The sequence below is a fragment of the Amblyraja radiata genome, chromosome 4 (assembly GCF_010909765.2).
Source record: "Amblyraja radiata isolate CabotCenter1 chromosome 4, sAmbRad1.1.pri, whole genome shotgun sequence".
Lineage (NCBI taxonomy): Eukaryota > Metazoa > Chordata > Chondrichthyes > Rajiformes > Rajidae > Amblyraja > Amblyraja radiata.
This window is the reverse complement of record NC_045959.1, coordinates 64,600,752-64,616,933: the sequence shown is the minus strand read 5'-3', so window position 1 is coordinate 64,616,933 and position 16,182 is coordinate 64,600,752. Positions and strand designations below refer to the sequence as shown.

At 42.1% G+C, this 16,182-nt stretch overlaps 1 protein-coding gene across 4 annotated transcripts in view; it reads right to left on the bottom strand.

Moving 5' to 3' along the window:
* Positions 1-16,182, bottom strand: part of tatdn1 (TatD DNase domain containing 1) — a 57,653-nt gene that overhangs the window by 21,289 nt on the left and 20,182 nt on the right. For all 4 annotated transcript variants that reach the window (XM_033019655.1, XM_033019653.1, XM_033019654.1 and 1 more), the window contains 3 exons: positions 9,461-9,546; positions 3,690-3,730; positions 1,354-1,430 (listed from right to left, as the gene is read on the bottom strand). In XM_033019655.1, the coding sequence (XP_032875546.1) occupies positions 1,354-1,430; positions 3,690-3,730; positions 9,461-9,546 (204 nt within the window). The remainder of the gene's footprint in view (positions 1-1,353; positions 1,431-3,689; positions 3,731-9,460; positions 9,547-16,182) is intronic.

Here is a 16,182-nt window from a genome sequence, read left to right as displayed (position 1 = left end):
AGAGAAAGGCAGTGGAGGCCAATTCACTGGATGTATTCAAGAGAGAGTTAGATAGAGCTCTTAGGGCTAATGGAATCAAGGGCTTTGGGGAGAAAGGGGGAACAGGGTACTGATTCTGAATGATCAGCCATGATCATCTTGAATGGTGGTGCTGGCTCGAAGGGCCGAATGACCTACTCCTGCACCTATTTTCTATGATTCTTGTTTCTGATAATACCTTTAATACCTTAAATAATTTTTAAATGTTAATTCTAGCCATCAAATCATCCTTTAAATGATGCTGCTCCTCCCTATCACTCTTACCCTCCCCAGCCCCAACATTGGTCAAAGGTAACTGCTCTCCTCTATTGTTCTTGTGTATTCTCTATTGCATACATGCCAGCAGTTTTTTTTAAAGCCCAGGGATCTGGATTCATTTATTACTTCTTTGCCTTTCTGCCTTTTTTTTTTCATTTCAATGCGCCTAAAAACCTAATCCAGTCTCTAATAACTAACATAGCTATGTGCTAAATTTTGTTTGATAATAATCGGTGTCTTGGGACATTTTACTTACCCAAAGGTGCTGATGATGTCAGAAAATACATTATAGGACATGGTGGAATTATACCGCCATCTTGTGGACAGAGTCTACAACTACTTTGGCACTAGCACCAAAGACTATATATAATGGATATATAATGAATATTGGCAATATTAAATATGATTCATTAACAAAATGCATTTTAAAATTTATGACAATGAGCTATCATTGCAGGATGGAATATCTTCAGGAAGCAGAATAGTAACAGGCCAGGTGTGTAACAAGGAACTGCAGATGCTGGTTTACAATGATGACAAGACAAAATGCTGGAGTAACTCAGCGGGTCAGGCAGCATCTCTGGAGAGAAGGAATAGGTGACGCTTTGGTTCGAGATCCTTCATCAGACTAAGGGTCATGGAGGGGGACACTGGAGATATGGGAAGGTACAAAACAAAGCAGAGCCTGCATTGATGACTCGAGAAAGGTGAAGCTCACCATGGTCATTGTTGGCTGGGGACGAGATGATAACGAAGGAATACAAACGGTGAAAAGAGCAAGGGGACCAGGGTGGGCGAGGGACAGAGTGAGAGGGAATGGAAGAGTCACTTGAAGTTAGAGAAATCAATATTCATGCCGCAGGGTTGTAAACTGCTGAAGTGATATACGAGGTGTTGTTCCTCCAATTTGTGTGTGTGTGGCCTCACTCTTTCAGATATTCGAGTTTCAGGAATATTAAATCAGGGCATAAACATAGGCATGATAATTCAGGCCTTTAAGCTACTAACAAGATGAGAAATATTTGCAACCTCACAGTAACTGCAATTCAAGCTTACCAGCCATTGATTCCTATATAGAGGCCCATTTCTAAAAGGGCAGCAGCTTCTTCTTTTGTGCCATCAAAAGAGTGCACCTACAATAAATGAAGTCAAATTAACAAGTCAGTTCCAAAAATACACTAACTTTATATTTGCTGGCTTTAATCATGAAATATATTATTGTTTGAAGTAGGATAGATAATAATCATATGTGTTTCTCAAAATATGTATGTGTAGGCAGATGGGAAGTGTTTAAATTGGCATCATGGTCAGCACAGACGATGGTGGGGGTGGCGGGGGGGGGGGGGGGGGGGGGGGGAGGAGAATCAGTTCCTGTGCTGTACTGTGGGTAAAACGACTGTGCATTCACCTTATCTATACCCATCATGGTATTATAAACATGGTCCTATGCTCCAAGGAATAAACCTTAGCCTGCCTAACCTCTCCCTATAACTCAGGCCTTCAAGTCTTGACAACATTCTCACCAATCCAGTTTGTTCCCATTCCAGTTTAATGACCACTTTCCTATAACAGGGTATTGTGTATTTATCCAAACAGGAGATTATGATAGGCTACAGGAAGCCAAGCAGTACATATGCCGCCAACGTAGAGACGTAAAGCTTCAAGTTCCTAGGAATAAATATTACCAGCAATTTGTCTTGGATCAGCCACATTGAAGCTATGGCCTAGAAAGCACACCAACACCTCTACTTCCGTAGAAGGCATAAGGGCCTGTTCCACTTACGCGACTTTTCAGCAAACTGTCTGTGACCTTCAAGCTCGGGGGCACTCGCCTGAAAAACCGCGAGCTGGAACAACCGTCAGCGCGGAACACACACACACACACAAACACATCGCAAAGGCGGGGGCCAGGGAAAGCGGGGGAGCGCTGTCAAATTCACATGGTGCAAAGCCAAGGTGATACCCGCGATGAACAGGAAGGCTAAAGACGGCTAGCACAGTGTACGGTAAGTCCTTTAAAAGAGCGGGGAGAAGGGGGGAGAAGGAGTGGAGACACTTTTAAAAAGCCAGACAACTTTGAATGTCAGAGATACACATCTGTGAAGTTTAGCGGGCATTTAACATTATCGGTCCGTTTTCCTTGATTCTGAAAACTCGTGCTTACGTTTTTTGTTCCCAAATGAGCCAATTAAAATGCCCGGTCAGCAAAGGTGATTGCCTACAGCTACCTCGACTACCTACAACAACATGGCGACCCCATTACCACTGCACTACGAGCTCAAAATTATTGATTTTCTCCATGCCGACCAATTTCTGGTCGCAGAAAAATTTTCAACATGTTGAAAATATTTCCGCGACCAAACTGAGGCCGCAAGTAGTAACCACTATGCGGGAACCCCTCTCGACCATGAAGGAGACTTACCAGAGACCACCTACGGCCATGTGTCGACTATGCTGCGAACTTGTGGCGAGTGTAGAGTCTCCTAAACTCGCCAATAAGGTCGCCTTAGTGGGACAGGCCTTTAAGAATTTTGGCATCTCCTAAACAACCCTCACCAATTTCTACAGATACTCTGTAGAAACCAATCCCCTCCAGTCACTCCCTCTTCAAGCAAAGAGTACAGAAGTTTGAAAATGCAAACGTCCAGGTCACTATCTTCCGAACTGTTATCAGGCTACTGAACAGTCCTCTCATCAACTAAAGTGCATTCCTGACCTCCCATCTATCCCGTTGAAGACTTCTGAACTATCTTTAGTCAGACTTTATTGAACTTCATTGTTATATCTTACACTAAATGTTGTACCTTTTATCTGTGTACTGTGGCGGCTTGATTGTATTCATATCGTTTTATTTAACTGGATAGCACTCAAACAAAAGCTTTTCACTGTACCTCAGTACATGTGACAATAATAAAGTAAACAAAACCATTCCTCAGCCCACTTAACTTGCCGATCAAGATCCCAGTATAAAACGATAATTTTTTCACTGTCATCTGCAACTTTACCAACTATGTTTTATACATAGTTCTTCAAAATTGTTTAATTAAATGGTAAACAACAATGCGCCAGGCATTGATCCCCGAGACATGATTTCCCATGCACAAATCCGTGTTGAGTATCCCAAATTAGTCCTTGTTTATCCAAATGTTGGCATATCATGCCCTTCAGAATCTCTTCCAGTAACTTACCCACCATTAATGTCAGGTTCACTGGCCTCTCCTTTCCTTGCTTTCCCTTGCTGCATTTTTTAAATAGTACAACATTAACTACTGCCCAGCCTTCCAGAACTTCACCTGTGGCCAAAGATGAAGCAAATATCCCTGCAAGGGCCTCCACAATTTCCACAAATCATGGGCTGGGTAGATTGGCATAAGCATTAAGGTTAGACTTACCACTCCTCCAACACATCTATCCATATTTCTCTTCACTATATCTACAAATGAAACAGATGAAATTTTTACACATTTTATTATTTTCATGCCCAACGTACTTTTATATTTTTGTGAATGCATAGAAAACAAATACAAAAACTAAGTTAAAGAAATCAAGCAGTTTCAACCTTAAATTTGGCCAGCCATTCAGGGTAAGCTGTGATTCCCTCAGCAAGACCACAAATAAATGTAAACTAACACGACTTTTCAACAGAATGCTTGACTAATCTTCCTGAATTTTTTGAGCATGTAACAAATAAAATGGATAAGTGAGAGCCAGTGGATGTAGTGTATCTGGACTTTCAAAAAGCCTTTGATAAGGTCCCACACAGGAGATTAGTGAGCAAAATTAGAGCACATGGTATTGGGGGTAGGATATTGACATGGAAAGAAAATTGGTTGGCAGACAAAGGAAACAAAGAGTAGGATTAACTTGTGAACCTTGAGGGAGCAGCTGAGCTTGTATTCACTGGAGGGAGTGCACGTAGGTTCACAAGGTTCACAAGTTTAATTCCAGGAATGGCGGGACTGTCATATGATGCGGGAGCGGATTGCCTCCACACGGAGGGCCCGAGCGCCGCCGGCTACGGGAGTCAAGGTCGTCCCGTCAATGGAGGGCTCGAGGCCCACGACCGAGGAAGAACAGAAGGAAGAGACTTGAATTTTATTTCACCTTCCATCACAGTGAGGAATGTGTAGGAGTCACTGTGGTGGATGTTCATGTTAAAATGTGTTTTTGTGTGATCTGTTGCTTTTTAATGTATGACTGACCTGGCCAATGAAATTCCTCGTATATTGCAAAACATACTTGGCGAATAAAGTGTGATTCTGATTCTGAATGGAGCAGCTGAGCTTGTATTCACTGGAATTTAGAAGGATGAGAGGATATCTTACAGAAACATATAAAATTATTAAGGGATTGGACACGCTAGATGCAGGAAACATGTTCCCGGTGTTGGGGGAGTCCAGAACCAGGGGCCACAGTTTAAGAATAAGGGGTAGGCCATTTAGAACTGAGGTGAGGAAAAACATTTTCACACAGAGAGTTGTGAATTTGTGGAATCAGAAGGCAGTGGAGGCCAATTCACTGGATGTATTCAAAAGAGTTACATAGAGCTCTTGGGGCTAACGGAATCAAAGGATATGGGGAGAAGGCAGGAATGGGGTACTGTTTGTAGATGATCAGCCATGATCACATTGAATGGCGGTGCTGGCTCGACGGGCCGAATGGTCTACTCCTGCACCTATTTTCTATGTATCTATGTAGAATGGCAGAGGCGGAGACAGTAGGCTGTGGGAGAGCTGGGAAGGGGAGGGGAAGGAGGGAGAAAGCAAGGACTACCTGAAATTGGAGGTCAATGTTCATACCGCTGTGGTGTAAACTGCCCAAGCGAAATATGAGGTGCTGCTCCTTCAATTTGCGGTGGGACTCACTGTGGCCATGGAGGAGGCCCAGGACAGAAAGGTCGGATTCGGAATTGGAGGGGGGGGGGGGGGGTTGTAGTGTTGGGCCACCGGGTTACTTAGTGCGAACTGAGCGGAGGTGTTGGACGAAGCGATCGCCAAGAATACGCTTGATCTCACTGATGTAGAGCAGTTGACACCTAGAGCAGCGGATGCAATAGATGAGGTTGGAGGAGGTGCAGTTGAACCTCTGCCACACCTGGAAATACTGCTTGGGTCCTTGGATGGAGTCAAAGGTGTAAAGCGGCAAGTGCAGCATTTCCTGCGGTTGCAAGGGAAGTACCAGGGGAGGGGGTGGTTTGGGTGGGAAGGAGGGACGAATTGACCAAGGAGTTACGGAGGGAGCGGTCTCTGCAGAAAGCCGAATGGGGAGGAGATGGGAAGATGTGGCCAGTGGTGGGATCCCGTTGCAGGTGGCGAAACTGTCGGAAGATAATCTGTTGTATGCGATGGCTGGTGGGTTGGAAGGTGAGGACAAGGGGGACTCTGTCCTTGTTACGAGTGGGGGGGATGGGGAGTGAGATCAATGTCAATAAAATTCAACAGGCACATTATAACATGCCAGTGAGGGATTGGCGGATATATGATAGAGGAAGATCATACATCATTGAAAAACAAGATCACACATCATTGAAAAACTCTTTTCACAACATTTCCATGAAAAAAACTCAATTATTTAGCTGCCTGCCACAGCTGATTTGTATCTCAATGCCCAGATGCCATAAGAGTTCCAGTGATCCCCAATCAAAAAAATAAAGACATTAGGAACTGCATATGCTGGAATCTTGAGCAAAATAAAAGTCCTGAAGGAACTCAGTGGATCAGGCAGCATCTGTGAAGGGAAACAATCCAGAGGATGTTTTAGACACAAAATGCTGGAATAACTCAGCGAAACAGGCAGCATCGCTGGGGAGAAGGAATGGGTGACGTTTCACATCCAAACCCTTCTTTAGTCAGTTCTTCGTCACCCATTCCTTCTTGAGTTACTCCAGCATTTTGTGTTTATTTTCATTTTAAACCAGCATCTGTGGTTCCGTCATACACAGAGGATGTTTCAGGTTGGATCTCTTCTTCAGACTGATAAGTCTGAAGGATACCGACCTGAAACATCGTCTGTCCATTTCCCTCCACAGAGGCTGTCTGACCTGCCAAGGTCCTCTACCACTGTATTTTATAAAGCAAAATATACTGAATTAATCTCCCATGAATAAAATTGCCAGCATTGAATACACTCAGATCAGCAACTAATGAAAACCTTACGCTGTCTATAGTTTACAGTTTCCTTTATTGTCACGTGTACCGAGGTACAGTGAAAAGCTTTTGTTGCGTGCTATCCAGCGTCTACACAATCTACTTCAACATTTTAGTTAGCTTACAACTGTGTTACAAAGCAGTTCACAAACTGCAATGTCGCAAAATTCCAGGTAGTTGGGATTATATTGGCGACATCATTAATACTGTGAAATAAATACAAACGTTGGTGAAAATATACATCAGGTCAGGGCAGCATCTGCAATGAAAGAAATAGAGTTACCTTTTCAGGATATTAGAACCGGTCAACTCTGTTTTCCTCTTCGTTGATGCTGTCTGATCTGCTGAGAATTTCCAGCATTCCCTGTTTTTATTTCAGATTTTCAGTGTCTGCAGTATTTTCATCGTTTTGCTTGAATGGATTAAATTAAACCTTTTTGATTTCAGTTTTCTGGTGCCACATTATGGCCTCATGTGGCCATAATTACCAGCTATACATTTCTACCTTTTTCTTGCAACCAATACATGTTAAATGATTTTGAATTTATCATTGCACGAATTAGCATGTTTGTCTTAAAATGTTGCATTTGCCAAAGAAAAAAAAATTAAGTTCAAAGCACTAACCATTAATGTGAAAATCATACGGAAACATCTGTTGAAGCAACTCCACAGTTCACAATGAAAATTTGGAAGTTGCTATCCAAGATGCACCACTCCACTTTGCAAAAAATGGCAACACACTCTGATTTACCATTCAAATTAATTGAATGGTATGACTTTCTTGCATTTGCTTGGAATGTGCAAACGAAACAAAAATCACCAGGTTGGTCTTTGGCTTTTTACATAATTTGTTAACCTTACAATAAATATTAATGACTACCAGTTTAACTCTCCAGCATTGAAAATGAACAACCTAATTTTTTTCAGGTTTCATTTGTATTAAATAATACTTTATAAACTCGCTTATAATCCAACCATTCTTTCCCCTTTTTTTTCCCTAATGATTGGACAATTAATTTATCACCCGCAATTATTTCCTTGTTCATCCTTATTCATTGTTATATTCTCTTAATCACACTCTGCACCCTTCAATCTGATTTGATTAACTTGCCCTCTTTTACTTGATCCTGGAGAAGATTTCCCTTTTACTCCTCCAGCAATGTGTAGAATATATCGGGGTGCTTTGCTAGGTTACAACAAATTCTCCGCCATTTAACAAGTTTGACTTTTCCCAAAAAATAAAGCTTATGCTATTCGACACAGAAAAACAACCTGAGAGGCAAGGATAAATTATAACAATTCAAAAAATAAGCCATGACTTGGTGCCAGTGCAAACATGGAGTCATTTTAAAAAGATTAACAACATTTGGAAGCTGTTGTATCAATTTGGAATACAGCACCAGAATTGAGGGTATTACTTGTATGGATGAAAATGTGTGTTTGATGGTGATGTTAGACTAACAGTTCACTAATTCAAATCCCATCATGACAAATTGTAAAAATTAACTCATTTATTGAGGACTGAAAAAGTAACAATGAATGCCAGCAGCCAAAAAATTCAGCAAGTATATTTTCTTAGAGATGTTGTCAGCATTCCGTTGCTTATGTTTTCAGACTCAAAAGAATGTAAATATCTTGTTATGCATCAAGAGTTATTACGACATTGCTGTTTGTCATCTTTATCAACAACTTGAATGAGAATGTAGAAGATATGATCAGGAAGTTTGCCAATTACACTAAAAGAGGTGGCATCGTAGTCAGTGAAGATAATCATCAAATAAATTACTGCGGGATCTTGATCAGCTGGGCAAGTGGGCCAAGGAATGGCTAATGAGATTTAATTCAGATAAATGTGAGGTGTTGCATTTTGAGAAGTTAAACCAAGGTAGGACCTTCCCAGTGAATGGTAGAGTCGTGGAACACAGAACGTAAAACAGTTGAGCACAGGAATAGACTCTTTAGCCCACAATGCACAAACATATTGAAAGTGGTATTATAGGAGGATGAGTGATAACAAAGGGTTTTTGAGGAGCTGGTCTTCATCAGTCAGGGAATGGAGTATAGAAGTTGGGACATTATTTTCCATTTATTCAAGACATTAGTGAGGCCGCACTTCAGAGTATTGTGTTCAGTTTTGGCCACCCTGTTACAGGAAAAATGCCATTAAGCTGGAAAGAGTTCAGTGAAGATTTACGTGTAAGATTGGCCAGGCTGGGATTTTATTCCTTGCAGCACAGGAGGCTGAGGAGTAGTTATAGAGATGGATAAAATCATGAGGGTGAATGCACAGAGTATTTTTCCCCTGGGTAGGACAATCATGAACTAGAGAGCATAGATTTAAGGTGAGAGAGAAAAGATTTAATAGGAATCTGAGGAGCATCTTTTTCCACACAGAGGGTAGTAGGTATATGGAATGAGCTGCCGGATGAAGTGGTTAAGGCCGTTACTATAACAACATTTACAGGAACATGGATAGCATAGATTGAGAAGAATATGGGTCAAATGTGGACAAATGGGTCTAGCTTAGATGGCACATCTTGATTAGCATAGATTGGTTGGGCCAAACGGCCCATTACTAATCTGTATAATTCGATGTCTCTGTGACACGGGCAATAAGTGTAATCTTGCCAAGGTTTAAATATAGAAACGCTTAGAAAATCAGGGGGATACGTTGCCTCAAAAAATAAACAACTAAATGATAATGAAATCAGGAAGTTGTTTATTTTTAATTTTGTTACTAGAAAAGTACAGCAATTTAAAGCTAAAAATGCACCTGTATCAGAAGGAAAGTAAACCCAGTGTACAGCAGAGGTATCAGCAAGCACTTGGGAATCAAGGGTAACAAACACTTCACCAAGGTGCATCTTATTCCTGCCCCATTTGAGATCAGCTTATTCATTACGAATCCAAATAAAACTTAAGTATGCAAGGACCAGTGGATCAAGTACTTGAAGCAAAGAAGCAAAGAACTTGATTTAATAATATCACAGAAACCTTTCTTGTAATTTCAAGCATACCTAGAAATTCTGGATGTGAATTTCTGCAGTGTAGAAACATGGGTAATTTAGTTGCTTCTGCCAAGTCAAATTGCTTTTCAAAATATCTGAAAGAAAAAGTATATTCTCATTATTTATTTTGACCACTTTTTTTTTTTTAAGTTCAAAAAAATTTACTTATTAGGTCTTAATGTCAGTTTACCCTCATTATATAACACAATAGTTGCATTCCTGAGAAACACCCCCGTAAGAAAATCTTGTTATAAAAACAATTATGTCAATGAGGGAAAAAGCGGGGTTAGGGACTCGAGAATCTCAGCCTTGCAGTAACATGCTTATTCTTCCTGCAGGATTTAAAAAATATAAAGGTCCTTAAAATAGACATGTGGTTTTTATTCCAGCAAGCTAAAAAATGCTAAAAGCTGTATGTTACATTGTTTAATAGAGTATCATTGCATACGTGTCAATAGAAGCAATTGCTTGTCAATTTCTATGACCACCCACAGTTACAGTAGCAGCGGTTTCCTTAAGAGACAATGGCGCCTGATTACAGCAAGGAGGCCCTACACTTTTTTTCTCCCTTGCAGCTATTTTTTCCTGCTTGTCAGTTCACAAAGTAAATTTATGTGGTTCTGTAGCTCCCGATCAAAATGGTGTTATAACCATTTTGGCACACTTAATACAAATGATGTTCCCTAATTCATCACTTCCATTATATCAAATTTGTGTTATGGAAACATGTGCTGCAGCAGAGCTACTTGTATATTAAAACATAATATACTCTTGGGCTTGGGAAATGGAAATTTTGAAAATGGAAAGATACTTCCATGAATGGGACAGGGAAAATAAAATGACATCTAGTTGAGATCAATATGCCTAATTACAAAAGTTTAAAACAAATCAATGTTTGGGGTTTGTACAATGAGCAAGGAAAAAAAAAGAATCAGGAAACAACATCTGTAACTTGTATTCCCCTGTTTTAATAAGAAATACACCAGTTTTATTCCCTATAGTGTCTAACAAATCCCCCAAAACCTGGAGAGTCCATTTTACCCTTCAGAGCTCATCAAATCTTATCATTGAATATAGAACAATACAACCTATCAACAGGCTCCTCAACCTACAATGTCTTAGCTGACCACAATGTCAATTTAAACTAATCTCATCAGCCTGCAAATAGTTTATATCCCTCCATTGAGAGACACTGTTCACCAGACTTGGAGTTTATAACATTGAAATGCCGACCCTTCTATCTGCCGCGGAGTTCACAGTTGTTGTTACTATGGCTGTTTACATTCTACCAAGCGCTAATGTCAAGCTAGCAATGATCACCCTGCTAACATCCATCAACAAACTACAGACTGCGCAGCCTGATGGGATTTTCATCGTGGCTGGAGACTTTAACCAGGCAAATCTAAAAACTGTCCTCCCTAAATTCCACCAGCGCGTCACATGTCCACGAGAGGTCAAAACACATTGGATCATGTATACAGCAACATCAAGGATGGATACAAAGCCTCCCCCCTCCCTCACCTCGGCCAGTCTGACCATCTATCCATCTTTCTCACCCCAGCATACTGACCTCTCATCGTGAAAACTAAGCCCAGTGTGAGAAACATAAAGACTTGGCCTGAGGGCGCTGCCGCCTTACTTCAGGACTGCTTTGAGCGCACCCAGTGGGATCTTTTTGCAAACCAGGACATAACAGACTACTCATCCACAGTCATGTTCTACATACAGAACTGCATCAATAACGTCACTGTCGACAGAGGTCAGGTGTTATCCAAACAGCAAACCATGGATGACCAGTGATGTTAGGAAGTTGCTGAGGGAATGCAACTCAGCCTATAGATCTGGCAATGATGAACTGTACAGCACTGCCAGATCCAAACTAAAGAGAGCCATCAAAGAGGCAAAGGCAGCCTATGGAAGAAGACTAGAGGGGCACTTTAACGAGAGGGACCCTCGGCGTGTCTGGCAGGGTATTCAGCAACTTACCAACTACAAGGGCAACGGAGGGCCAACCGGATCATCAAGTTTGCAGATAACACGACTGTGGTGGGGCTGATAAATAGCAACGATGAGTCTGCCTACAGGGATGAAGTCCAAAAACTGACTGTCTGGTGCACTAAAAATAACCTGGTACTCAACCCAACAAAAACAAAAGAATTGGTTATTGACTTCAGGAGGAGGAGAGAGGAACCTGCTCCTCTCTACATCAAAGGAGACATGGTGGAGAGAGTCACTGACTTTAAGTTCCTGGGAATATACATCTGCTAGGACCTCAAATGGCAAATGAACACCATCACTCTCGTGAAGAAGTCACAGCAGTGGCTGTATTTCCTGAGGTCTCTGCGGAGAGCAAACGTTTCACAGCCGCTGCTGCTGTCCTTCTACCGGTGCGCCGTGGAAAGTATCCTCTCCTATGGCATCCTGGTGTGGTTTGCTAGCTGCACTGTGGCTGAGAGGAGAGCGCTGCAGAGAATTATTAAAACTGCACAGAGCATCACAAACGTTCAACTGCCCTCCCTGGATGACATATACAGGGCCCGATGCCCGAGCCGGGCCACAAACATCAAGCAGGACACATCCCACCCTGACAACCACCTTTTCACTCTGCTACCCTCTGGAAGGTGATACAAGTCTCTGAAGGCTCGCACCGGTAGACTAAAAAATAGTTTCTACCCATGTGCGATAAAATAACTTAATTCTAACAGAGAACACTGGGGAAGCACAATATAATTCGGGGTGCAAGATAATGCGCAATATTCTTTTAAAATATTTTTAATACCTATTTATTATTTCCTTTACTGATTTTGTGTATAGGTGAGTCAATGGCTGTTGTGTTTTGTTCTTTTTAAACTGAAGGAGATGCAATGGAATTTCGTTGCACAGTATTGTGCAATGACAATAAACGTATTCTATTCTATTCTATTTCCAACCTGTTCATGTGCCTGTCTCATCGGCTTTCAAAAGTGCATTTGTATCTGCTTCCACCATTTACCTTGCACGTTCTATGTATCTCCTACTCTGTGTAACAAAATATTGCCTTATAAATAATCCTTAAACCTCCCCCCTCTCAACTTACACCAATGCCCTCTAGTATGTGACAATTCCACTTTGAGAAAAATATTCTATCTACTCTATCTATGCCTCTCAAAGTGCTACATACATCTATCAGGTAGTGCAATCTTTATTAAGGATGGCATAGACATCAATACCACCGCAAAGTCTGAAGAGGATAACATCGAAATCCGAACTCTCGAACTCAGTAATGTTATCATTACATCGGTCTACAAACCACCAGGTCTTGTCAAAGTTCATCTCTTAAAAAAGCAGACAGCTACAAAATTATTAAAGGTAAACCATGGCAATCTTTAATCGATTCGTCAGACGGGAGTGGCAAGATCTACAATGAGCTTAAACTTTGCTCAGAACTTCTCGGACTCCACTCACAGAACAAAGGAAAGTTAGCGCAATTATACATTTTTCTTATCAGTAAAACACTCCTACCAAGTCTGAATATGGCATGACTGAAAGATTCTATAGCCTTTTAGAATATAGGAAAAGCTGGGTCCAAATCAAGCTCATCCAATAACAAGTTATTACTTATACCTGGAGCGTCAGCAATTTTTTCAATCTTGGCTTCTTTATGGCCTTGAAAGAAGCACATATTATTACACAGGTTTCCATCTTAATGTCTTTATTAAAAAGACAACCTGTCCTCCATTTAATTCCATATAATTTGCAAAGTCATTCAGACTTGGCACCGAGCCATTCTTTTGTTCGACTAGACCATGCTTTTGTAGAAGAACTCCATTTTGTAAACTATATTACATTTGTTATATGGTTGTTATATGGTTATTTGACTATTAGCTCTTTCATTGTGGGCCTTTAAGTTTAAAGACCCACTAGACAGTCCCCAAAACAAACCACAGCACACAGCCACAGCACACAATGGGGCTACAAAGAGACCAATGCAGATGGAGTATCTGTAGAAGAATGGGTGGAAACTAATTAGTTTGGTCCATGACGCAAAACTGCCTCGCTCATTCAATAGTGGCCGATGGAAACAGGGATACAACCCAGACCTTGCAAAAACATCATGGGACTATGCAACAAGATCGTGCTAGATCCAATACCAAAGACACAACACCGCCCAATCGGTATACAAGTCATAGCAACAGTCACTCCCACCACAGCTCCATTTCGACGATGCTTCAACTACAAAAAGGCTGATTGGAAAGGCTTCTCTGAGGGTCTTGATGCAGCAGTATCATCACTAGAGCCATCAGCAGAAGCCTACAGCAGATTTGTTAAACTGGTCAAAGATACATCTAGAAAGAACATCCCACGTTGTTGCCGCACAAACTACATCCCTGGCCTCACACCAGAGAGTGCAGCACTGTTTGAGGAATACAAGCAGCAATTCCAAGCTGATCCATTTGCCGATGAGACCACTGTCACAGGAGAACAGCTGATGTCAGCCATCACCGCCAAACATAGCAAATCATGGCAGAACCTGTTGGAGTCAACTGACATGACAAATAACAGCAAAAAGACATGGTCCCTCATCTGTAAACTCATGCTGACTCGAAGAAGGCTGAACAACACTGCAACATCACAGCCAACCAAATTGCACATCAGCTACTACTGAATGGCAAAGCCACCAAGTCCACCAGGAAGCAAAAACTAGATTGCACTAAATACACCAGACCCGGTCTTCATAAAACCACTCCCAACAGAAGAGCTAGAGGCCGGTATCACAACTCTTAAAGATGGGAAAGCAATAGAGATCGATGGCATATCCACTGAGCAAATCATGTACTTTGGACCAAAGACACAAGAGTTGCTACTAAATTTCTACAACTTGTGCTCCGCCAATCTGACACTCCCAAAGCTTTGGCACCAGACTCGAGTAACCGCACTACTGAAGCCAGGGAAGGACCCCTCAGAGGCGAAGAGTTATTGACCTATCTCTCTACTCTGCCACACCTACAAACTATTTGAGAGACTCATCCTCAACTGCCTTGCTCCTTATGTAGATGAATATCTAATATCAGAACAGGCAGGTTTCCGCCAAGGCAAGTCCACAACAAGCCAGCTCCGCAACCTAACGCAACATATCGAAGATGGCTTAGAACAAGGGCAAATCACGGGAGCATTGTTTGTCGATTTGTCAGCAGCATACGACAGTATCAACCATAAACGACTCCTCTAAAGATCCTTGAGATGACAAAAGATCTGCATCTAACCGAGCTAGTACAAACGATACTCCAAAATCAAAGGTTCTTTGTCGGGAAAGGAGGGAAACGTAGCAGATGGCGACGACCGAAGAACGGCCTCCCTCAAGGAAGTGTTCTGGCACTGATCTTGTGCAACATCTACACCAATGACCAGTCGACTGACTTGGTAACTAAGCGTTTCATCTATTCTGATGATCTCTGTATAACAGCACAGGGTACACAGTTCCATGATGTTGAGACAACACTGACAGAGGCACTCACCGGTTTATCTTAATACTATGAGGAAAACCAGCTGCGTGCCAACCCATCAAAAACACAGGTCTGTGCATTCCACCTGAGGAACCAAGAGGCTAACCATCAACTACACGTCACATGGTCTGGACTCCCACTAAAACATTGCCCAAACCCAATCTACCTTGGAGTCACACTCGACCGCTGCTTAACATTCAAGGCACATGTGGAAAGAACTAAAGCAAAGGTGGGCACCCGCGACAACATATTGAACAAACTCACCACCACCAAATAGGGTACCATCTCAACAAAAGCACGTACATCTCTGCTGCAGAATACACCTGCCCTGCTTGGGAGAGATCTAAACATGCAAAGAAGATTGACTCATCCTTGAATGCCAGCTGCAGTAGCATCACTGGTTGCCTTCGATCGAGGGACATAAACACATTCTACCTACTGGCTGGCATCGCTCCTCCAGACATCAGGAGAGCTGTTGCAAGTAGGACGGAGCGTCTGAAACAACTGACAGACGATAGACTCCCATTATATAACCATTTTCCCCCTCCTAGGCGGTTAAAATCCCGTAAGAGCTTCCTAACCAGCGTCACCCCATTGGAAACAACACCAACTGAAGCTCGCCTCCAGATGTGGAAGAACAGGCTAGCCACTGTCCCTATTTCCACCAAGATGGGCATACCAGCAGCAGAGCGCTTACCACCAGGTGCTGATGAACAGTGGCTGAACTGGAGATGTCTCAACCGACTGCGAACCGGGGTCAGACGGTCAAGGGTGACAATGCACACATGGGGCTACATCAAGGGTACAACAACCTGTGACTGTGGCACACGGACCCAGACAATGCAAGACCTACTGCAATGTCATTGCTGGATAATCCATGTACGAATGCAGACCTTACACTTAACACTCCAATAGCGCAACAATGTGTACAGCAGAGGCGAGCCACTATATAGCATAAAGACACGATAGAAGATCTATCAGGTTGCCCGTCCATTCCAGAGAAAATAATCAGAGTCTGTCCATCCGTTCCTTATAGATAATGCATTATAATCTGAGCAACATCCTGGTGAATTTTTCTGCATCCTCTTCAAAGCCTCCACATCCTTCTGCGATGGGATGATCAGGACTGCAAACAATACTCCAAATGTACGTATAAAATGCCCTGGGATTCTCCTTATCTTACTCACCAAGGACATTTGCATTTAAGAGGGTTGAGTTTGAGGTTGATGTCTCTGGCACGGTGTAATA